The sequence below is a fragment of the Microcaecilia unicolor genome, chromosome 12, assembly GCF_901765095.1.
Source record: "Microcaecilia unicolor chromosome 12, aMicUni1.1, whole genome shotgun sequence".
NCBI classification, from domain to species: Eukaryota; Metazoa; Chordata; class Amphibia; order Gymnophiona; family Siphonopidae; genus Microcaecilia; species Microcaecilia unicolor.
The window spans coordinates 99,632,708-99,655,875 of NC_044042.1; the positions used below are offsets into that span (position 1 = coordinate 99,632,708).

Genomic DNA, 23,168 nt, shown 5'->3' on the forward strand with positions numbered 1-23,168 from the left:
CCACTATAACTGCAGTCAATAATGCTGCTACAAAGTGGCATACATTGATATTGTGGATTCGTTTTCTGTTGGTGAGCTTAATTTACATAGCACGTGTTTGCAACAGGGACATATACAGAGGCAGAATATAGGCAGGACTCCACTTAACACATGTAACTTACAGAATGGTATAAGTTATGCAAGTCTTTGCTGCACTTACACCATCTATGAGGCTGGCAGATGTCCAAGCACCTAAAATTTAGGTGTTGATGGCCAGTTGCACTGGTGTTCTTATAACCTAGGCATCTAGGTTCGGTTACAAAGTAAGCTTGTACTACATGCCCTTTGGATGTCTAATTGAAAGTGCCCAGTTATAGAATTACTTTTTAACTGTGCAAGTATTCAGCTGCTTTTCCTCAGTAAGTGTGAGGTCCATTGAAAGCCTGAAGTGGAACACTTTAATAATGTTTGGATTTTAGCCCACCTTTCCAGATTATACTCTTGATGCATCATAGCATTATAAGCATTCCGATACAGAAAGCTTATAGATGAAGTGATTTACCCAAAATCACATGGTGTGTCAGTCCAGGAAGTAGAAGTTGAACAATAACCACAAGGTTGCTCCTCCTGTAATTTTCCAGAATAAAGAAACAAGAGTATTGCCACATTTTCAGGATGGCATCTATAAGATATGTAGATGCAGGGTCTTGGAGGAGAAACATATAATCCTGATAACTTTGTTTTTTCTGATAGACTTTGTTGTTGATGCAACTCGGAAAGGAAACAAAATTCGCTTTGCAAACCACTCTGTGAATCCAAACTGCTATGCCAAAGGTCAGTTATTTCTTCTAAAATATTTACTGCTCAGAGTTAGCATCAGTTTTTTTTTCTGTTTGCCTTTTTTTTCCCTCCAGCCTTTCCACCTCTTTCTGTGGGCTTAATGATAACCTGTCATAATTCTGCACTTCCTGCCTAAAGAGAAAGTGTTTGTATTGAGGGAAGAGGGTGTATATGTCAAGCCATGTACATTCACTAAATATTCCAGATGTGTTCAGTGGAAACATGTTATTAGCTGCTTCCTTTTTATCCTTCAGACAGTCCAGACGTGTGGTTTGTTGACATAAGCTTATAAAAGGTCTGGTGCAGTATTAGAATTTTGTTATTTATCCCCAGCAGATAGTAGGAGAAAATCTGTCATGTTAGAATAGCACTGGGAGAGAAACAGACCAGGAAAGTTTGGGTCCATGGGTGCTAAATTAGGAGGGTTCCTGTCCTTTCCACTGCCTCCCCTTTACCTTTATGAATTGGGAGGTTGATAACCAACTTTCTCTGCAACTTGGGGAGTCCAGGGCTCTTAGGGCCAGAATCCTTTAAATGAAGTTAAAAAGGGGGGGGGGGGGGAGAAGAAAGGAAGCAGTAGCTTGGAAGGGAGGGGTAAGTACTTAAAGGTGTACAGCATTGGGTGTCAGAATGCTGGGGCAGCAGCTGCTAGGGGCAGGAGCAAGTGGGGTTCACTCCTGCCTTTTGTGCCCTTACTGGACCACCAGGGATCCTAGATAGGCCCAGGGTTGGCTTCTCCGGACGGGTGGCTGGGAAGGAGACCGGAAGGGATGAACATTGTGAAACGTTATGCGAGTCTTGGCCAGTATTCAGCTGGGGCCCACATAACTGCCTTATGTGGGCTCTGACTGAATATCTGGTGGAGCAGTTAAGTGGATGTCTGTAATTCATCCATGTTTGGACCCAGGTTACATCGGACCAGTTGGTCCTGGAATGAGGTATGCCATGGTTGCTCTTGGGTTTGTGTACTCCCTTTCCCAACAGTTTTATGGAGTCTCCCTTCTAATCTTTATAATTACATTACATTTATTTCTTTCAATGATTTATATCCCACTTTAACATCAAAGTGGGTTACAGTACAAAACATTCACAATATCAAAATGTACTCACCAAACACAATTATATAAAATCATAATTCTAAATCATCTTTAGCATAGTAGGAAAAATTGCCAAAGAAACAGACCCATTTTATCCATCAGTAAATGCTGTTAAAAAATAAAACGTTTTCAATAATTTCTTAAATTGTTGATAATCAATACAGAGTTTAGATAACCCGGAAGATGGCTTCACAAATTTCTCCCAGCTATTGAAAAAATATGATTCCATGTTTCTGCCAAACGACATACAGACACCTTTAATTGTTTCATCAATATAGATTTAAATCCCGTTGTAGTTGGTATATATTCATAGAATCCATGAATTTTTGAGGAATCAAACATATAAACGGCGAGTGACCGTACTCACTCGCAAATGCGCAGTAGAGACCTCTGCCCCGCCCCCACGTCAATACGTGATGACGGGGGGCGGAACACAGAGGGTCTGTACTGCGCATTGCTGAGGGAGGGACATCGCCGTCTAACGCTCCCCCCACCCGAGTTGCCGCCGCCACCCACCTTCTACCCGGTCGGGCCCTCGCTCCACTATTGAAACAGCGAGGGTCCGGGAACGCAGCACTGAGCTCTGCTGAGCTGCCGACATCGCCCTTCCTTCTTCTTCTCTGCCTCTGTCCCGCCCTCGACGACGTTACGTCACATGAGGGCGGGACAGGCAGAGAAGAAGAACGAAGGCCGACGTCGGCAGCTCAGCAGAGCTCAGTGCTGTGTTCCCGGACCCTCGCTGTTTCAATAGCGGAGCGAGGGCCCGGCCGGGTGGAAGGTGGGTGGTGACGGCTCGGTGGGGGGGCGCGAACTCGGAGGGGGAGCGGCAGCGGCGAACTCGGCGGTGGGGGCGGGCCTTTCAACCCCCCCCCTTCCTATAATAGCCCGTTTTTACGGGCTCAAAGTCTAGTTTTATCATATATACCTTGATGGATCAAAGTCAAAACTTTATCTGGAGTGGAGGAGTATCCTAGTGGTTAGTGCAGTGGACTTTGATCCTGGGGAACTGAGTTCGATTCCCACTGCAGCTCCTTGTGACTCTGGGCAAGTCACTTAACCCTCCATGGCCTGTGGTACAAAATAAGTACCTGAATATATGTAAACCGCTTTGAATGTAGTTGCAAAAACCTCCGAAAGGCGGTATATCAAGTCCCATTTCCCTTTCCCTATACTGTATATGAAATTTTACTGGCAACCAATGTAAACTTTCAATATGGGAGAAACATGCTCAAATCTCTTCATACCCATGAGCAAATGAGTTGCCGTGTTCTGAACAATCAACAGAGCCTGTATCTTAGTTGCATTCAAACCCAAATAAAGGGAATTACAATAATCTAACCGCAAAAGTACCAGGCTCTGCTGAATTGCATGGAAATCACTCGCTGGTATCATCATTTCCTTTAACTTGCTCAATACTCGTAACTGGAAAATAGCATTAGATATCACCTGCATATCTGCATACTTAAATCATGATCTGACATCACACCCAAATACCCAAATAATGGATTTTACATATTTAACATATTTATAAATGATTTAGAGATGGGAATAACTAGTCAGGTAATTAAATTTGCTGACGACACAAAGTTATTCAAAGTTGTTAAATCGCGAGAGGATTCTGAAAAATTACAAGAGGACTTTACGAGACTGGGAGACTGGGCATCTAAATGGCAGATGACGTTTAATGTGAGCAAGTGCAAAGTGATGCATGTAGGAAAGAGGAGCCCAAACTATATCTGCGTAGTGCAAGGTTTTGAGTCAGAGACCAAGAAAGGTATCTCGGCGGCGGCGGCATTGATGATAAGTTGAAATGCTCTCCTCAGTGTGCTGCAGCGGGTAAGAAAGCAAATAGATGGTAGGTACTGTTAGGAAAGGAATGGAAAACAAAAGTGAGGATGTTATAATATTTTTGTATCGCTCCATGGTGCGACTGCACCGTGAATATTGTGTTCAATTCTGGTCACTGCATCTCAAAAAAGATATAGTGGAATTAGAAAAGGTACAGAGAAGGGCGAAGAAAATGATAAAGGGGACGGGACAACTTCCCTATGAGGAAAGGCTGAAGCGTCTAGGTAGGGTTACCATATGGCTCCAGAAAAAGGAGGATACATTGATCCAGTCCAGGTTTTGCTTCCATTGAAAGCAATGGAACTAAAATCCAGACTGGCTCAATCTGTCCTCCTTTTTCTGGAGTCATATTACCATATGACTACGTCTAGGGCTCTTCAGCTTGGATAAGAGACGGCTGAGGGGAGATATGATAGAGGTCTATAAAATAATGAGTGGAGTGGAACGGGTAGACATGAATCATTTGTTTACTCTTTCCAAAAATACTAGGACTAGGGGCATGCGATGAAGCTACAAAATAGTAAATTTAATACGAATCGGAGAAAATCTTTCTTCACTCAATGTGTAATTAAACGCTGGAATTTGTTGCCAGAGAATGTGGTAAAGGCGGTTAGCGTAGCGGGGTTTAAAAAGGGTCCGGAGGGCTTCCTAAAGGAAAAGAGTGGAGGAGTGGCCTAGTGGTTAGGGTGGTGGACTTTGGTCCTGGGGAACTGAGGAACTGAGTTCAATTCCCGGCACAGGCAGCTCCTTGTGACTCTGGGCAAGTCACTTAACCCTCCATTGCCTGCCGCATTGAGCCTGCCATGAGTGGGAAAGCACGGGGTACAAATGTAACAAAAAAAAATAAAAAGTCCATAGACCATTATTAAATTGACTTGGGAAAATCCATTGCTTATTTCTGGGATAAGTATCATAAAATGTATTGAGCTTTTCTGGGATCTTGCCAGGTATTTGTGACCTGGATTGGCCACTGTTGGAAACAGGATACTGGGCTTGATGGACCTTTGGTCTGTCCTAGTGTGGCAATACTTACTTATGTACTTATTTAAATCAATATCTTGATGTCTCAAGACTGTAGGCAACAAGGATCCAAATTTATGTCTCTGTTTTATATTCTGCAAAAGCCTATACAGTTCGATTTGGATTACAATCACAAAAACCGGAATAATAATCCTGGAATTATAACGCTACATAGGTCAACCCACATATTTCTTGAATAGAAGAGTTTAAAGTTGTTTTCTAAATTTTAAATAATCCCTTAGGGAATGGACTAAGATAGGAAGAGAATTCCAGACTGAAGCAGCTTTGTTGGTCAAGGATGAAGATAATTGTCTGACAGATTTAACCGAGCCTACTGAAGGGAATTTTAGAACAACCTGAGCCCACAATAGTTGTCTATTTAAAAGGGAAGAAAATCCCTGCCAAATATGATGGAGCATCCCCATAAAAGGACTGAAAAACCACAGTACATAATTTAGAATAGGACCTCACCAAAACTGGTAGCCAATGAAGTTTATGAAAATTTGGCAATATTCATTGGTTCATCTTGATGCAAATAAAAAATAATTCTAATCGCTAAAGATGGAGTTGAGCCAGTTGATTCTCATCTGGCTGGAATACCTGGACATAGTAGTGCCCATTTTATCAGAGTGGCCGGTTCAGGGAGTGTACTCTGTTTTCTTTTTTTTTGTCCCAAGAAAGAGGGTTCCTTACATCCCATCCTGGACTTAACGTAGGTAAACAAGGTCTTGCAAGTTGGCAGTTTCGCATAGAGATCTTGCACTTAGTGATAGTTACATTAAGACACTGGGAGGAGTTGACCTCCTTGGATTTTATAGAGACTTACTTTCATGTTCCCATCCAGGAGGATTATCAGAGATACTTGAGGTTTGAAGACCTATGGAGGTATTTTCATTTTCGGGCCCTTCTGTGTGGTTAGCTACTGCTTCAAGAACCTTTACAAAGGTGTCACTAATGGTTGGATCAGCACCCTACAAGGATGGGGTGCTGATGCACTCCATCTCAGTGACTGGCTGATTCCGGCGGTCAGTGGTAGTGAAAGTAATTTGGGTCTTGCAAGACCTGGGTTGAGTGATCCTCTTTGCCAAAGCAAGATCGTCCCATCACAATCTCTGGAATATCTAGATGCTCATCTTTAATAAAGAATAAAATTACAGGCACATAGACAAACATGGTTTAATGGGACAGAGTCAGCATGGGTGCAGCCAGGGGAAGTCTTGCCTCACCAATTTGCTTCATTTCTTTGAAGACATGAATGGACATGTCAGTAAAGGTCAGCTGGTTGATGTAGTTTATCTAGATTTTCAGAAAGCTTTTGATAAAGTAACTCATGAGAGACTCCTGAGAAAATTAAAGAATCATAAGATAGGAGGCAATTAGGAATTGATTATTGGACAGAAAACTGAGGGTAGGGGTAAATGGCCATTTTTCTCAACGGAGGAGGGGGATTAGTGGAGTGCTGCAGGAATCTTAAAACCGGTGCTACTTAAACATATTTATCTATGATCTGAAAATTGGAACAATAAGTGAGGTGATTAATTTGCAGATGACACAAAACTATTCAAAGTTGTCAAAACACATGCAGATTGTGAAAAAATGCAGGAAGGCCTTAGGAAACTGGAAGACTGGGCATCCAAGTGGCAGATGATATTTAATGTGGACAAATACAAAGTCATGCACGTTGGGAAGAATAATCCAAATCATAGTTACCTGATGCTAGAGTCACCTTAGGAGTCAACACTCAAGAAAAAGATCTAGGTCTCATTGTAGACAATATGCTGTAATCTTTTGCCCAGTGTTTGCGGCGGCCATAAAAACCAGTAGGATGCTAGGAATTATTAGGAAACAGATGGTAAATAAGACAGAGAATGCTATAATGCCTCTGTATCGCTCCATGGTGCAACCGCATCTTGAGTATTGTGTTCAATTCTGATTGCCATACTTCAAAAAAGATATAGTAGAATTAGAAAAGGTTCAAAGAAGAGTGACCAAAATGATAAAGGTGATAGAACTCCTCCCATATGAGGTAAGGCTAAAGAGGTTAGGCCTCATCAATTTGGAAGAGAGACTGTTTAGGGGTGATATGATTGAGGTCTACACAATCCTGAGTGGAGTAGAACGGGTAAAAGTGAATTGATTTTTCATTATTTCAAAAAATTCAAAGACCAGGGGACACGCGATGAAATTATATGGAAATACTTTTAAAACAAATAGGAGGAAATATTTTTTCACTCAATGAATAGTTAAGCTGTTGAACTCATTGCTGGAGGATGTGGTAACAGCAGTTAGCGTATCTGGGTTTAAAAAAGATTTGGACAAGTTCCTGAAGGAAAAGTCCATAGTCTGTTATTAAGATGGACATGGGGAAGCCACTGCTTGCCCCAAGATTGGTAGCATGAAGTGTTGCTATTAATTGGGTTTCTTCAAGGTACTTGTGACCTGGATTGGTCATTGTTGGAGGCAGGATACTGGGCTAGATGGACTATTGTTCTGACCCAGTATGGCATGTTCTTATGTTGATGAAAGTGTGCACAAGTGTTTATGACTGAAGAAAGGATAAACAGGTTCTAGGCTCAGATTCACGGTCTACTCCAGAATGCTCTCCCAGAGTCTGGTATCAATGGCAGCAGTGTTGGATCTGGATCTCATGCTTTTGACCAGGGCACTTGAGGCACTTGCAGAAATTAGAATTAAGCCAGGTCTAGTTTGGCCTGGTGGCTAGAGAAGTATCATCTTCTGACTAGGTTGGTCTTGGAGACTCGAGCATGAATCACAGTCATCTCAGATGCAAGTGTGAGTAGTGGGGAGCTCATTTTTGGTTGAAGGTAGCTCATGAAGTTGGTCTTCCAAGGAGACAATATCTGATAATTATTTGGAAGGGCCATGCAGTTGGCACTTCAGTCCTTCCTTTCAACATTTCAGGGGTGTCTAGTCCACAGCAGTGACCTGTGCAAACTGGTAATTAGGCACCAAAAGCCATCAGGTAGCCCAGGAAGCCAAGTTACCTGTACCTTGGGCAGAGTGGCACAAGTGACCAGGTTGGAGATCATTCAAGCATATTTTCTAAGCAGACATGCGTTAGATCTGGGGCAATATCAGCTAGAGAAGTAAGTGTTCAACCTCATTGGTTTACAGTAAGGGGCACCTCAGATGAACCTAATGACAATGGAGTAGAATGCTTAGGTTTGTAAGTTCTTTAGTCAAAGGAATGAGTGTGAGTTAGGAAGCTTGGAAATGTTGACCCAGTTGTGACCTTGGGTGGGCCTGTTTTGTTTCCCCATGGTCCCTAGTTGGAAAGCTCACCTAGAGAGTCATTTACAGGCTATACTATTGGTGACACCAGATAGGCCCAGACGGCCCTGATAATCAGATTTAATGAGGTTACAGGTGGGGGCCCCTCTATGGATTTCAGGTGACAGGACATTGTTCCACCAAGATCTGATCCTGATGCCTGATCCCTCTCTGTTCTGTCTTATGGCTTGGCTATTTGAAGAAGAGGGGCTGCTCAGCAAGTGTCATTTCCACCTTGCTAAAGGCCATGAAGAGGTCAACCTCTTTGGTGTATGTCTAGGTCTGGAGAACATTTGAGGACTGGTGTCAGGACCAGTGACTTGGTCCTTTCTTGGCCTCTTAGCATTCCTACAGGTCAGGCTGGATAAGGACTTGACCCTAAATTTTCTTAGGGTATAGGTAATGGCCATTGGCTGTTATAAGGGACAAGTAGAGGGGATCACTCTCTTGCAGCTCATCCAGATATGGTTTGTTTCCTGAGAGGGGTTAAACGCCTGCACCCTCTGCAGAGGCCTCTGATGCCTCCTTGGGACCTTAATCTAATTCTGACTCTTGGTAGATCCTTCCTCTGAACCCCTGAAGAGGGTTTCACTCAAGGGTCTGATGCTCAAGACAGCTTTTCTGGTGGCAATTTGTTCAGCTAGGAGAGTATCCGAGTTGCAGGCTCAATCACATTGAGAGCCATTCTTAGTTCTTTTAAAATCAGAGATATCTCTCAAAATGGTTCCATCTTTTTTGCTGAAATTGTTTTCTTGTCAGCACAGAGGTCGGAAAAGACTTGTAGTTTCATTTCTCCGAGGACAAGCAGGCTGCTTGTTCTCACTGATGGGTGACGTCCACGGCAGCCCCTCCAATCGGAACACTTTACTAGCAAAGGCCTTTGCTAGTCCTCGCGCGCTCATGCGCACCGCGCATGCGCGGCCATCTTCCCGCCCGAACCAGCTCGTGTTCGTCAGTCTTCTTTTGTCCGCGCTCGGTACGGTCGTGTTTTCACCGTGTCGTGCCCCGCAAAGTCGACCTCGCGCGTTCTTCGTGTGTTTTCACAAAAAAAAAAAAAAAAAAAATCCATTCTGTGTGTGGAAAGAGACTCTTCAGTCTCTTTTCCCCCCCGCTATTTCCAGCTTTTTCGCCCCGGTAAGTTTTCTTTCGTCGTCGGGGTAGGCCGCTTTTAGGCCTCGGGTCGAAGTTTTCTTCCCCTTGTTTTTCGGGTGCCTTTTCCGCCATTTCGACTTTTAATCTCGCCGGCGTGATTTTTCCGCCCATGACATCGAAGTCTCCCAGCGGCTTAAAGAAGTGCACCCAGTGCGCCCGGGTCATCTCGCTCACTGACAGGCACACGTCGTGTCTTCAGTGCTTGGGGGCTGGGCACCGCCCGCAGGCCTGTAGTCTGTGTTCCCTTTTGCAAAAGCGGACTCAGGTAGCGAGATTGGCCCAGTGGAACGTTTTTGTTCTCGGGCTCTTCGTCGGCATCGGCACCGGGGGTATCGAGTGCATCGACGTCTTCAGCGTCCAGAGCTTCATCCTCGGCCGCCAGTGCATCGAGTGCATCGAGGCATCGGCCCTCTGCATCGGCGCTGAGACATCGGACAGCTGCATCGACGTCGGTGGTACCAGGACCTCGTCGGCTGATGTCGTCGGACGGTGGTGCTTCGTCTGGAGTGCAGGTGAGGGCTGTCCATTCCCCTGCTGGTGGCGGTGAGCCTTCGGGTGGGTCTCCCCCTACCCTGAGGGCTCCTGCGGTACAGCCCCCCCGAGACCGACCTCCTTCGGCCTCGGCCCCGAGGAAGCGACGGTTGGATTCTACGTCCTCCTCGTCGGTGCCGGGAAGCTCCGGTGACATGCTTCGTCCCAAGAAGTCGACGAAGCATCGTCACCGGTCTCCTTCCCGTGTCGGCACCGAGAGCTCTGGGTCGCCGAGGGAGTCGGCACCCAGTAGGCATCGGCACTGAGAGGACCGCTCACCCTCTGTCCAAGAGGTGTCGATGCGCTCCACTCTGGACAGCCCGGAACAGCCTCCACGCCCGGAACAGGTTCTGACGTCGACGCCTGCATCGACATCCATGCCTTTCTCTGCAGCCACTCTGAACGAGAGCCTCCGGGCCGTTCTCCCAGAGATTCTGGGAGAGCTGTTGCGCCCTACCCCTCCGGTACCGGCGGTGCTTGCGCCACTGGTACCGTCGAGTGTGGCGCCGGCTGGTCCATCGCCCGAGGTGAGGTCTCCGGCGTCGGTGCCATGTGCGGTACCGGCTGCCGTCGCCTCCCAGGAAGGCTCCCCGACTACGTCGGCGGAGGGAGCTTCGCCGATGCGGGCGAGGGAGTCTACCTCTCGACGCCCCCATCATGGACGTGGCTCCACGGAGTCGAGTCGGGCGAGGTTGCAGACACAGGTCCGTGAACTTGTGTCTGACACCGAGGGTGAGGCCTCGTGGGAAGAGGAAGAAGACCCCAGATATTTCTCTGACGAGGAGTCTGAAGGTCTTCCTTCCGATCCCACTCCCTCTCCTGAGAAGCAGCTTTCTCCTCCCGAGAGTCTGTCTTTTGCTTCCTTTGTCCGGGAGATGTCTACGGCCATCCCCTTCCCGGTGGTTGTGGAGGACGAGCCCAGGGCTGAAATGTTTGATCTCCTGGACTATCCTTCTCCACCTAAGGAAGCGTCCACAGTACCCATGCATCATGTCCTCAAAAAGACATTGCTGGCGAACTGGACCAAGCCTCTAACTAATCCCCACATTCCCAAGAAGATCGAGTCCCAGTACCGGATCCATGGGGACCCAGAGCTGATGCGCACTCAGTTGCCTCATGACTCTGGAGTTGTGGATTTGGCCCTAAAGAAGGCTAAGAGTTCTAGGGAGCATGCTTCGGCGCCCCTGGGCAAGGACTCTAGAACCTTAGACTCCTTTGGGAGGAAGGCCTACCATTCTTCTATGCTCGTGGCCAAAATTCAGTCCTACCAGCTCTACACGAGCATACACATGCGGAACAATGTGCGGCAGTTGGCGGGCTTGGTTGATGCGCTCCCCCCTGAGCAAGCCAAGCCTTTTCAGGAGGTGGTCAGGCAGCTGAAGGCGTGCAGAAAATTCCTGGCCAGAGGGGTGTATGACATCTTTGATGTTGCGTCCAGGGCCGCTGCTCAAGGTGTGGTGATGCGCAGACTCTCATGGCTGCGTGCCTCCGACCTGGAGAATAGAATCCAGCAGCGGATTGCGGACTCGCCTTGCCGTGCGGATAATATTTTTGGAGAGAAGGTCGAACAGGTGGTAGAGCAGCTCCACCAGGGGGACACCGCATTCGACAAGTTCTCCCGCCGGCAAGCCTTCAGCATCTACCTCTACAGGTAGAAGATTTTTCGGGGAAGGAAGACTGTTCCCTACTCTTCTGGCAAGCGTAGGTACAATCCTCCTTCTCGACAGCCTGCGGCCCAGGCTAAGCCCCAGCGCGCTCCTCTCGTCAGCAGCGTGCGCCTCAGCAAGGCCCCTCGGCTCCCCAGCAAAAGCAAGGGGCGAGCTTTGACTGGCTCCAGCAGAGCATAGCCGACATCCAAGTGTCAGTGCCGGGCGACCTGCCAGTCGGAGGGAGGTTGAAAGCTTTTCACCAAAGGGGCCTCTCATAACCTCCGATCGGTGGGTTCTCCAAATAGTCCGGCAAGGATACACCCTCAATTTGGCCTCCAAACCTCCAAATTGTCCACCGGGAGCTCAAGTCTTACAGCTTCCACGCACAAGCAGGTACTTGCAGAGGAACTCTCGCCCTTCTCAGCGCCAATGCGGTCGAGCCCGTGCCATCCGGGCAAGAAGGGCTGGGATTCTATTCCAGGTACTTCCTTGTGGAAAAGAAAACAGGGGGGATGCGTCCCATCCTAGACCTAAGGGCCCTGAACAAATATCTGGTCAAAGAAAAGTTCAGGATGCTTTCCCTGGGCACCCTTCTTCCCATGATTCAGGAAAACGATTGGCTATGCTCTCTGGACTTAAAGGATGCCTACACACACATCCCGATACTGCCAGCTCACAGACAGTATCTGCGATTTCAGCTGGGCACACGTCACTTCCAGTACTGTGGGCTACCCTTTGGGCTCGCCTCTGCGCCCAGGGTGTTCACAAAGTGCTTGGCTGTAGTAGCAGCGGCACTTCGCAGGCTGGGGGTGCACGTGTTCCCATATCTCGACGATTGGCTGGTGAAGAACACATCCGAGGCAAGAGCCCTGCAGTCCATGCAGATGACTATTCGCCTCCTGGAGCTACTGGGGTTTGTGATAAATTATCCAAAGTCCCATCTTCTCCCAGTGCAGAAACTCGAACGGCTCGCGCCTATCTCCCAGAGGCGAGAGCCAACAACTTGTTGTCCCTCGTCTCGCGGGTGTGAGCGTCACAGCAGATCACAGCTCGGCAGATGTTGAGATTGCTGGGCCACATGGCCTCCACAGTCCATGTGACTCCCATGGCCCGCCTTCACATGAGATCTGCTCAATGGACCCTAGCTTCCCAGTGGTTTCAGGCTGCTGGGGATCTAGAAGACGTGATCCACCTGTCCAAGAGTTTTCTCAAATCCCTGTATTGGTGGACGATTTGGTCCAATTTGACTCTGGGACGTCCTTTCCAAATTCCTCAGCCACAAAAAGTGCTGACCACGGATGCGTCTCTCCTGGGATGGGGAGCTCATGTCGATGGGCTTCACACCCAAGGAAGCTGGTCCCTCCAGGAACGCGATCTGCAGATCAATCTTCTGGAGTTACGAGCGATCTGGAACGCTCTGAAGGCTTTCAGAGATCGGCTGTCCCACCAAATTATTCAAATTCAGACAGACAACCAGGTTGCCATGTACTACGTCAACAAGCAGGGGGGGCACCGGATCTCGCCCCTGTGTCAGGAAGCCGTCAGCATGTGGCTCTGGGCTCGCCGTCACGGCATGGTGCTCCAAGCCACATATCTGGCAGGCGTAAACAACAGTCTGGCCGACAGGTTGAGCAGGATTATGCAACCTCACGAGTGGTCGCTCAATTCCCGTGTAGTGCGACAGATCTTCCAGGTGTGGGGCACCCCCTTGGTAGACCTCTTCGCATCTCGAGCCAACCACAAAGTCCCTCAGTTCTGTTCCAGGCTTCAGGCCCACGGCAGACTGGCATCGGATGCCTTCCTCCTGGATTGGGGGAGGGCCTGCTGTATGCTTATCCTCCCATACCTCTGATGGGGAAGACTTTGTTGAAACTCAAGCAAGACCGAGGCACCATGATTCTGATTGCTCCCTTTTGGCCGTGTCAGATCTGGTTCCCTCTTCTTCTGGAGTTGTCCTCAGAAGAACCGTGGAGATTGGAGTGTTTTCCGACCCTCATCACGCAGGACGAAGGGGCGCTTCTGCATCCCAACCTCTGGTCCCTGGCTCTCACGGCCTGGATGTTGAGAGCGTAGACTTTGCCTCTTTGGGTCTGTCATAGGGTGTCTCCCGCGTCTTGCTTGCTTCCAGGAAAGATTCCACTAAGAGGAGTTACTTTTTTCTGTGGAGGAGGTTTGCCGTCTGGTGTGACAGCAAGGCCCTAGATCCTCGCTCTTGTCCTACACAGACCCTGCTTGAGTACCTTCTGCACTTGTCTGAGTCCGGTCTCAAGACCAACTCTGTAAGGGTTCACCTTAGTGCAATCAGTGCATACCATTACCGTGTGGAAGGTAAGCCGATCTCGGGACAGCCTTTAGTTGTTCGCTTTATGAGAGGTTTGCTTTTGTCAAAGCCCCCTGTCAAGCCTCCTACAGTGTCATGGGATCTCAATGTCGTTCTCACCCAGCTGATGAAACCTCCTTTTGAGCCACTGAATTCCTGCCATCTAAAGTACTTGACCTGGAAGGTCATTTTCTTGGTGGCAGTTACTTCAGCTCGTAGAGTCAGTGAGCTTCAGGCCCTGGTAGCCCAGGCCCCTTACACCAAATTTCATCATAACAGAGTAGTCCTCCGCACTCACCCTAAGTTCTTGCCAAAGGTTGTGTCGGAGTTCCATCTGAACCAGTCAATTGTCTTGCCAACATTCTTTCCCCGTCCTCATTCCTGCCCTGCTGAACGTCAGCTGCACACATTGGACTGCAAGAGAGCATTGGCCTTCTATCTGGAGCGGACACAGCCCAACAGACAGTCCGCCCAATTGTTTGTTTCTTTTGATCCCAATAGGAGGGGAGTGGCTGTGGGGAAACGCACCATATCCAATTGGCTAGCAGATTGCATTTCCTTCACTTAAGCCCAGGCTGGGCTGGCTCTTGAGGGTCATGTCACGGCTCATAATGTTAGAGCCATGGCAGCGTCGGTAACCCACTTGAAGTCAGCCACTATTGAAGAAATTTGCAAAGCTGCGACGTGGTCATCTGTCCACACATTCACATCTCATTACTGCCTGCAGCAGGATACCCGACGCGACAGTCGGTTCGGGCAGTCAGTTCTTCAGAACCTGTTTGGGCTTTAGGATCCAACTCCACCCCCCGAGGGCCCTGTTTGTTCTGTTCCAGGCTGCACTCTCAGTTAGTTGGTAAATTTTTTAGGTCAATCTCAGTTATGTCCTTGCCGTTGCAAGGCCCAATTGACCATGTTTGTTGTTTTGAGTGAGCCTGGGGGCTAGGGATACCCCATCAGTGAGAACAAGCAGCCTGCTTGTCCTCGGAGAAAGCGAATGCTACATACCTGTAGAAGGTATTCTCCGAGGACAGCAGGCTGATTGTTCTCACAAACCCGCCCGCCTCCCCTTTGGAGTTGTGTCTTCCCTTGTTTTGTCTTGCTACATACGGGACTGACGAACACGAGCCGGTTCGGGCGGGAAGACGGCCGCGCATGCGAGGTGCGCATGAGCGCGCGAGGACTAGCAAAGGCCTTTGCTAGTAAAGTGTTCCGATTGGAGGGGCTGCCGTGGACGTCACCCATCAGTGAGAACAATCAGCCTGCTGTCCTCGGAGAATACCTTCTACAGGTATGTAGCATTCGCTTTATTGGATGTGCACCAAGTGTGCAATTCTGTAAACTGGTGCCTGGAAGTAGGTGCCACTTACGTGTGTCAAACGTGTGCTAAGCACTATTCTTATAAGGTAGCATCTAAGTGCTATAACGCCTAACTGCAAGGGTAGAGCTTGAGTGTGTCTCCCAGTTAGACACATAGTTCATAGAATACTTTAAACTATGCATGTCACTTGGTGTATCTAGACATGCTGACCTCTGCGCTGTGTCATCTTACGCCTGCTGTTGGCTTGGTGTAAGAAGTGTACCTGCAAATGGACGTGCCAATGCCAACCTTACGCTAGTATTCTGTAATGATATCCTGGTGCACTAAGTGCACTAACTGCACGACATTGGGGCACCTAGACTGAGACTGGAGTTGTCCTTCAAGAGTTGTGGTATAATCTGAAAGTAATCTTGGCTTTTTACAGATCTGATCATCTGTTATGCTGTTCAGTAGGAAAGAAGATTTGAAGGGCTGCTACGTGGTCATCTGTTCAGTCATTTTCCAAGCATTACAGGCTAGATGTACAGGCAAGGAAGGATTCCACCTTTGGAGCCACTGTGTTAAGGACCAGTTCAGATCCCACCTGCAGCTTGTCTGTCAAGTTTCAGATACATTCTGTGCAAGATTGGAGTTATCCTGGCAGGGACTTATTCTACGTTTTATTTTGTTTGTTTTCTTTTATAGTTGCAAGATTCTCAAGGTTTGTGTACTGAATCAGCTAGTTGTCCAGAGTCCTCTTGTTCAGGAGGGGTAGTTTTTTGCTTCTCTAATACAGAAATACTGGATCTCTGACAGGACCTTTTATAGAGTGACATCAGCAAACCACATGTCTGGACTCGTCTGAAAGGAGTCGGGGAAAGAAAGTTTACAGGTAAGACCTATTTCTCCATGTTTTCCAGCAGTAGGAGTGTAACAGTGCTTTGTTCGAAACTGACCGACATCGCGACTCAAGCCAGTATAATTGGCATACATCAATCATGTTGCTTTGTTTTATGCAGCTCTAGCAACCCCCCCCCCCCCCCCAAAAAAAAAAAATGCAAATTAGTGTATACTGTTCCCTTTTAAAACAGTTTTAGTTTTTAAACTTTTGAATTGTATTTTTGAAGCCTGTTTTAAAAGTTTCTTCTGCATTCTGAATGATAAATGGAGGGTGTGCTGTTTTGCTGATCTTCATTGAAGCCCTATGCTGGCATCACCCTGACCCATGTGCTGCTGAATAATGGAAGAGCAGACTCGAGGAACAACTGGTTGTTTCTGTGGTTCTGCTGGCATGGCTGTTACAAAGGTTTGCATGTCTATTCTAAAGCCTGGGAAATATCTATAAAGTATACCAGGACAAAAAAGGGAGGCCTAGATTGCAATTTCCAAATTGATTTCTGCATGCAGAAAGCATTTCACCCAAAAATAACCTTTCTGAAGATTGCTCACCCTGTATGCGGGTAACAGTATGAGTGTAGTGCCACAATGCACATACTTTTACCTGCATTGTGGTGGAAGTAGTCCTGTGCCAGAGATAGGCCATGGGCATAAGTAGGGCACATGCTTTTGGATTTTCAAAATTATTTGCATTGTTTTGGTCAGAAAAAGTAGGCACATGTCTCTCTGGCCATTTTGGGAGCCTTCAAAGTATCGATATATGAGTTGAGTGTTTTCACTTTGAAAATTTGGTACAGCGTCCATAGACACTTTGCAACTGTGCTGGATATGAAGTATGAGGAAAGCATTTAGTAGAAACCCAGCTAGTTGTTTTGAAGAAACTAGCTCCTTCATCTTGGTTCTTGTAATTAATGGGTGTTATCGCTGGAGCGCCACTATAATCAGTGGATTGTTTTCTTTTTGTAGTTGTAATGGTAAATGGAGATCATCGAATAGGAATCTTTGCCAAACGGGCAATTCAAGCAGGCGAGGAACTCTTCTTTGACTACAGGTGAAGAAACAATTTCTCCATTTTGGGGCCAGGAGGGAGGGGGGAATGGAGAAAATCAAGAGCTTTCTAGAGTGACTGTACCTCAGAAATGCATTGTGTTCCCTCCCTTTCTTCCTAAAGCATGGTTGAGGTCTTTATCAAGTAACAATTTGTAGGTGAGACCTTTCTTTGGACTAGCTTTATACAGTTGTGGCTGGCTTTCCATAGTTGTTTGCTTTATCTTGTAAGTGTAGGATATTTTAAAGAGAATGTTGCCTTAAAATACAAGTAAATCAGAATACAATATTTTGTGTGTTCAAAGTTGTAAATTAAAAGAAAGTGATGTGGTTGTGTATAGAGAGTGGTACATACTTAAACTGAATGCTGAAAAAACAATTTCTATTACATAGCTTCCCAGTGTTCTAGAACCTGTGGGATAGTTGTGTCCATCAACCAGCTGGTGAAGATAGAAAATACTGAGGAGCTGGGCTGGATGCCAAGAAACAGATGTCAGCTCAGTTTTCAGTTCTCTATCTCCGGCAGGTGAATGGACACACTTTTCAGCCTCTGGTTCCAAGTGATTTGCTCCTGGTCCAGTTGGTCAACTTTTCCCCAGTTGAGCTTGGTAGGTGGCTTGAGTCTGCAGAGTCATATCTGGAGGTCTTCAGATTCCTGTCTCTGGTGCCCCACGAATTTTCTTATTCCCTTCCTTCAACTCTCCTTTTCCAGCATAACCAGCAATAAAAAAAAAAAGGGAAAGAAACATAAGTACATAAGTATTGCCATACTGGGAAAGACCAAAGGTCCATCGAGCCCAGCATCCTGTTTCCAACAGTGGCCAATCCAGGTCACAAATACCCGGCAAGATCCCAAAAATGTACAAAACATTTTATACTGCTTATCCCAGAAATAGTGGATTTTTCCCAAGTCCATTTAATAATGATCTATTTCCTTTAGGAAGCTGTCCAAACCTTTTTTAAACTCCGCTAAACTAACTGCCTTTACCACATTCTCTGGCAACGAATTCCAGAGTTTCATTACACGTTGAGTGAAGAAAAATTTTCTCCGATTCGTTTTAAGTTTACTACATTGTAGCTTCATCGTTTGCCCCCTAGTCCTAGTATTTTTGGAAAGGGTAAACAGATGCTTCACATCTACCCGTTCAACTCCACTCATTATTTTATAGACCTCTATCATATCTCCCCTCAGCCGCCTTTTCTCCAAGCTGAACAGCCCTAGCCGCTTTAGCCTTTCCTCATAGGGAAGTCGTCCCATCCCTTTATCATTTTCGTCGCCCTTCTCTGCACCTTTCTAATTCCACTATATCTTTTTTGAGATGCGGTGACCAGAATTGAACACAATATTCGAGGTGTGGTCGCACCATGGAGCGATACAAAGGCATTATGACATCCTCATTTTTGTTTCCATTCCTTTCCTAATAATACCTAACATTCTATTTGCTTTTTTAGCCGCAGCAGCACACTGAGCAGAAGGTTTCAACGTATCATCAACAACTACACCTAGATCCCTTTCTTGGTCTGTGATTCCTAACGTGGAACCTTGCATGACGTAGCTATAATTCGGGTTCCTCTTTCCCACATGCATCACTTTGCACTTGCTCACATTAAACGTCATCTGCCATTTAGACTCCCAGTCTCGTAAGGTCCGCTTGTAATTTTTCACAATCCTCCCGCGATTTAACAACTTTGAATAAATTTGTGTCATCAGCAAATTTAATTACCTTAGTTACTCCCATCTCTAGGTCATTTATAAATATGTTAAAAAGCAGCGGTCCCAGCACAGAGCCCTGGGGAACCCTTCTCCGTTGAGAATACTGACCATTTAACCCTACTCTCTGTTTTCTATCTTTTAACCAGTTTTTAATCCACAATAGAACACTACCTCCTATCCCATGACTCTCCAATTTCCTCTGGAGACGGTCCTGATTCTTTCTCATCTGAGGTAAGACCTGTGGAAACTGAGCTTGGGGGCAGCAGCTGGCAGTGGTAATTCTGACTAAAGTTTGACTCAGAACAGCTTGGAGGGCTGCAAGTTCCAGTTGGTGAAGGGGAGGGATCCTGACTCACCGCTTGGGACTGCATTGTGCTGCACTTGTGCTAGTTTGGGTGAATGGCAACTCCTGCGGAGGCAGTGGAGTGGTTTTCCCCGCTGTGGAACTCACTGGCCAGTATCAGGGTGTTGCAGTGCATATAAGCCAAGAATCTCGTGGGGGGGGGGGGGGGGGGGGGGGGAAGGTTGGGGCGGGGGGGGGGAAACGGTAGGTGGCAGCATGTCCTTTGGATTTGGCAAAGCATCCAATATGCCAGGGAATTTAGGCTCTCCGGCAGGGCCCGTGCACAGTTTGATGGAGGAGAGCACGGAACAGTCATCCTTTGTTGGGGCCAACTGGCAGTAAGGAATAACCTCTGTCTGATCACACAAGGAGCACAGCTGCCATTTTACAACCTCAGGGCCCAACAGAGCATTCAGCTGCATTAGGATCTTTGTTTTCTGTGAAGTTTATATTGCTCTTAACACCAGGCCTATTTACCAAAGCAGGGACAGTCGAATTGCTGCAGGGTTCTTCAGTTTCTTGCCCTGCTGCTCCTCTGGCTCTTATGAGATCTCATTAGCCTCGTCTGTGTGCTTTCTGGAGATCTATCTCTGCTTCTCCCTCTTTATCTGATGTGGCCTGTAGATAGTCTAAATAAGTCTATAGGAAAACAACTCCTAACAGAATTATTTCTGCCAGGTCCTAGATTACAGAACTCTGCCTAAGCAAATATTCTGGACTCGTGCTAGGGGAAACAGGACCTTACTTTGGCACCTAACCAAAATTAGCTGAGCGAGAGAAAATGAAACCAAAGCCACAGATGAAATGTATATTATTTATTATTTATATTATTTATACTCTCACCCTTTTATCTGTCATATCCTCATCTCTCTCTTTCCACTGCGACCGTTCCTGATGCCTTCAAACATGCTGTGGTCACACCGCTCCTGAAGAAGCCTTCACTTGACCCTACCTGTCCTTCCAACTATCGACCTATCTCCTTCCTTTCCAAGTTACTTGAACAAGCCGTTCACCGCCGCTGTCTTGACTTTCTCTCATCTCATGTTGTTCTTGACCCACTCCAATCTGGCTTTCGCCCTCTTCATTCAACTGAAACTGCACTTACTAAAGTTTCCAATGACCTGTTTCTGGCCAAATCCAAAGGTCTCTATTCTATCCTCATCCTTCTCGATCTATCAGCCGCTTTTGACACTGTTGATCACAGCCTACTCCTTGACACGCTATCTTCATTTGGATTCCAGGGCTCTGTTCTTTCCTGGTTCTCCTCCTACCTCTCGCTTCGCACCTTTAGTGTACACTCTGGTGGATCCTCTTCCACTTCTATCCCTCTACCAATCGGTGTACCTCAGGGTTCTGTTCTCAGTCCTCTCCTATTCTCCATCTAAACTTCTTCCATTGGTTCTCTGATATCATCCCATGGCTTTCAATACCATCTCTATGCTGATGACTCCCAAATCTACCTCTCTACCCCCGAAATCTCAACCAGCATCCATACCAATGTCTCAGCCTGCCTATCTGACATCGCTGCCTGGATGTCTCAACGACATCTGAAACTTAACATGGCCAAAACCGAGCTCCTCATCTTTCCTCCTAAACCTACCTCTCCTCTCCCCCCTTTCTCTAATTTGGTGGATGGCACTCTATTCTCCCTGACTCATTAGCTCGTAACCTTGGGGTCATCTTTGACCTCCTCTCTCTCCTTCTCTGCTCTACATTCAGCAGATTGCCAAAACCTGTCGTTTCTTTCTCTATAACATCAGCAAAATCCATCCCTTCATATCTGAACACTCTGCCAAAACTCTTATCCACACACCTCTCGTCTTGATTATTGTAACCTACTACTCACCGGCCCCTCCCTCTTAGCCATCTCTCTCCAATTATTATTATTATTTGTATCATTTGTATCCCACATTTTCCCACCAATTTGCAGGCTCAATGTGGCTTACATTTGCCGTAATGGTGATTGCCATTTCCAGGTAACAGTATTACAAATGGTAATGTGTTAAGTCGCATACATACATGTAACATAACATATGTGAACAGATCATGGTATAGATATATATCATGTGCTATATATGTTAAGGAAGAATAAATTATGGTAATACATGAAGTTCCTGAGTAAGAAATTGGAAGAATAAATTATGGTAATACATTTTCCGCCAAAGTCGCTATGCCCACATTAGCCCTCTCCTTAAGTTACTTCACTGGCTCCCTATCCGTTTCTGTATTCAATTTAAACTTCTCCTATTGACCTATAAGTGCATTCAGTCTGCCGCTCCCAGTAGCTCTCCACTCTTGTCTTCCCCCTACGTTCCCCCTCGTACGTACTCCGTTCTGTAGATAAATCTCTCTTATCCGTCCCTTTCTCCTCTACTGCTAATTCAAGACTCCGTTCCTTTTATCTTGCTGCACCTCACGCCTGGAATAGTCTTCCTGAGCCTATACATCTAGCCCCGTCTTAGCCGTTTTCAAGTCCAAACTCAAAACCTACCTCTTTACCACTGCTTTGACTCCTAACTCACTTACCCTGTCCTTTATCCTTACCTCTTATTCCCTCACCCTTAATTGTTCTGTCTGTTTACCCGTCTTATCTAGATTGTAAGCTCTTTGAGCAGGGACTGTCTTCTGTGTATGGTGTACAGCGCTGCGTATACCTTGTGGCACTATAGAAATGATAAGTAGATAGATAGATATTATAGATAAGAAAATATATTTATAAAAATAGATCAGCAGCAAGGCTTAGCAAATACAATATATAACTTGCTAATAAAAACTAGATTACTACCAAAATAAAGACTAAGCAACTGATTCTTACTGGATACTAAGTAATTACACAATCCTAAGTTGTTTGTTATCATGAAAACTTATCCTACACTTCTTATGTAAATACAAGATTAGCAGCATATTCCCTGACATGAGTTATGACCTAACCAATCTTTATCTCAGACAAACGTCACTCACTAATCCCAGACTATAGAAAGTAAATCACTTTTATCTCACCACGCTGTCTTTGAAGCAGTCTCTCGATGAGGTAGGTGCTGATTTCTTCTTAGACTCTAGCTATATCCACAAGCGATTCTCAGTCTCAGATTCAGTTCAGGGTTATCTTCTGAAAGCAGGTGTCACAGTCATTCAGTGCCGTATTTCAGTGCTGATGTCGCTGAGCCAATCTGTATTTTCACCAGATATGTAGTTCACAAGGTTAGAACGACACAGTCTCTTGCTCCCTCCGAGCCTTCTAACCTTGCTTGTCTTCTTAGGTCCTTCTTGTCAGTCCCAGCTGTCTGATGGTCTCCGAACAACTCACTTTCTTTAGTTCCCGCTGTCTTAGTACCTCTCCGTCAGATGATCCTCCAGTACCAATTCATAATCCTGTCCAGCTAACTCCATGAGCATGAAGAGTCCTTTGTTAGTGACCCTGAAGTTGTTACTTTCGGGTCTGCATATTTGTCTCCAACCAGGTTACTGGAGCCATGGGTCTCACTCCCCTTTCAGCTTCTCAGGGAGATAAAGGGGTGGTTGCAACACAGAATGTCCTTGGATGCGGTATGCCTGCCAGTGATTTTCCAAAAGCTGAAAAGCTGGATCTTGCTGACACAGATGTGTTCAGGTCAGAGGTTGTAGAATCCATCTTGTTGTAACAGGATGTCAGGCTTGTATGAACAAAGACCAGCTCAGGTGAGATCTCAGGTAAGTACCCCTACAGGCCTCCAGTCTATTCAGAGGAGCTATCATTGAAGGAGCTATTAGATGAGGGAGAGCTCCCTCCTGAGTTTGTTTCATAAAGAGTATTGACTATTATAGGAGTCTTTTCTCAGATGCCAGTTTCCTGTGTCACAGACGTACGTCTTTCATCTTCCTTGGACGCTGGTTGCCAGGCAGAGTATGCAGTGGTGGTTGTCACCCAGGAATTTGACAGTCTGAGCTCCCTTTCTGATAACACAATGGGACGTAGGTGACAATGGACACCAGAAAGTTGGTGTTTGGGAGCTCATTACAGGTTCCATCTATCATAAGGCACCTGGATGGAAAAGGAGTTTTAGTGGTCGATAATCGCTTGGAGCTCAGGGCAGTGCAGAATGCCTTATGCAACTTCGCTCCCTTTCTGGCAGGGGCTGTGGTCCGAGTTTCTCCGACAATGTA

At 46.5% G+C, this 23,168-nt stretch overlaps 1 protein-coding gene across 1 annotated transcript in view; it reads left to right on the plus strand.

Annotated features, from left to right (window-relative positions):
* EZH1 (enhancer of zeste 1 polycomb repressive complex 2 subunit) overlaps positions 1 to 23,168 on the plus strand; it is a 206,709-nt gene that overhangs the window by 148,545 nt on the left and 34,996 nt on the right. The window contains 2 exon segments of the mRNA XM_030221225.1: positions 733 to 813; positions 16,888 to 16,972. Coding sequence (XP_030077085.1) covers positions 733 to 813; positions 16,888 to 16,972 — 166 coding nt within the window.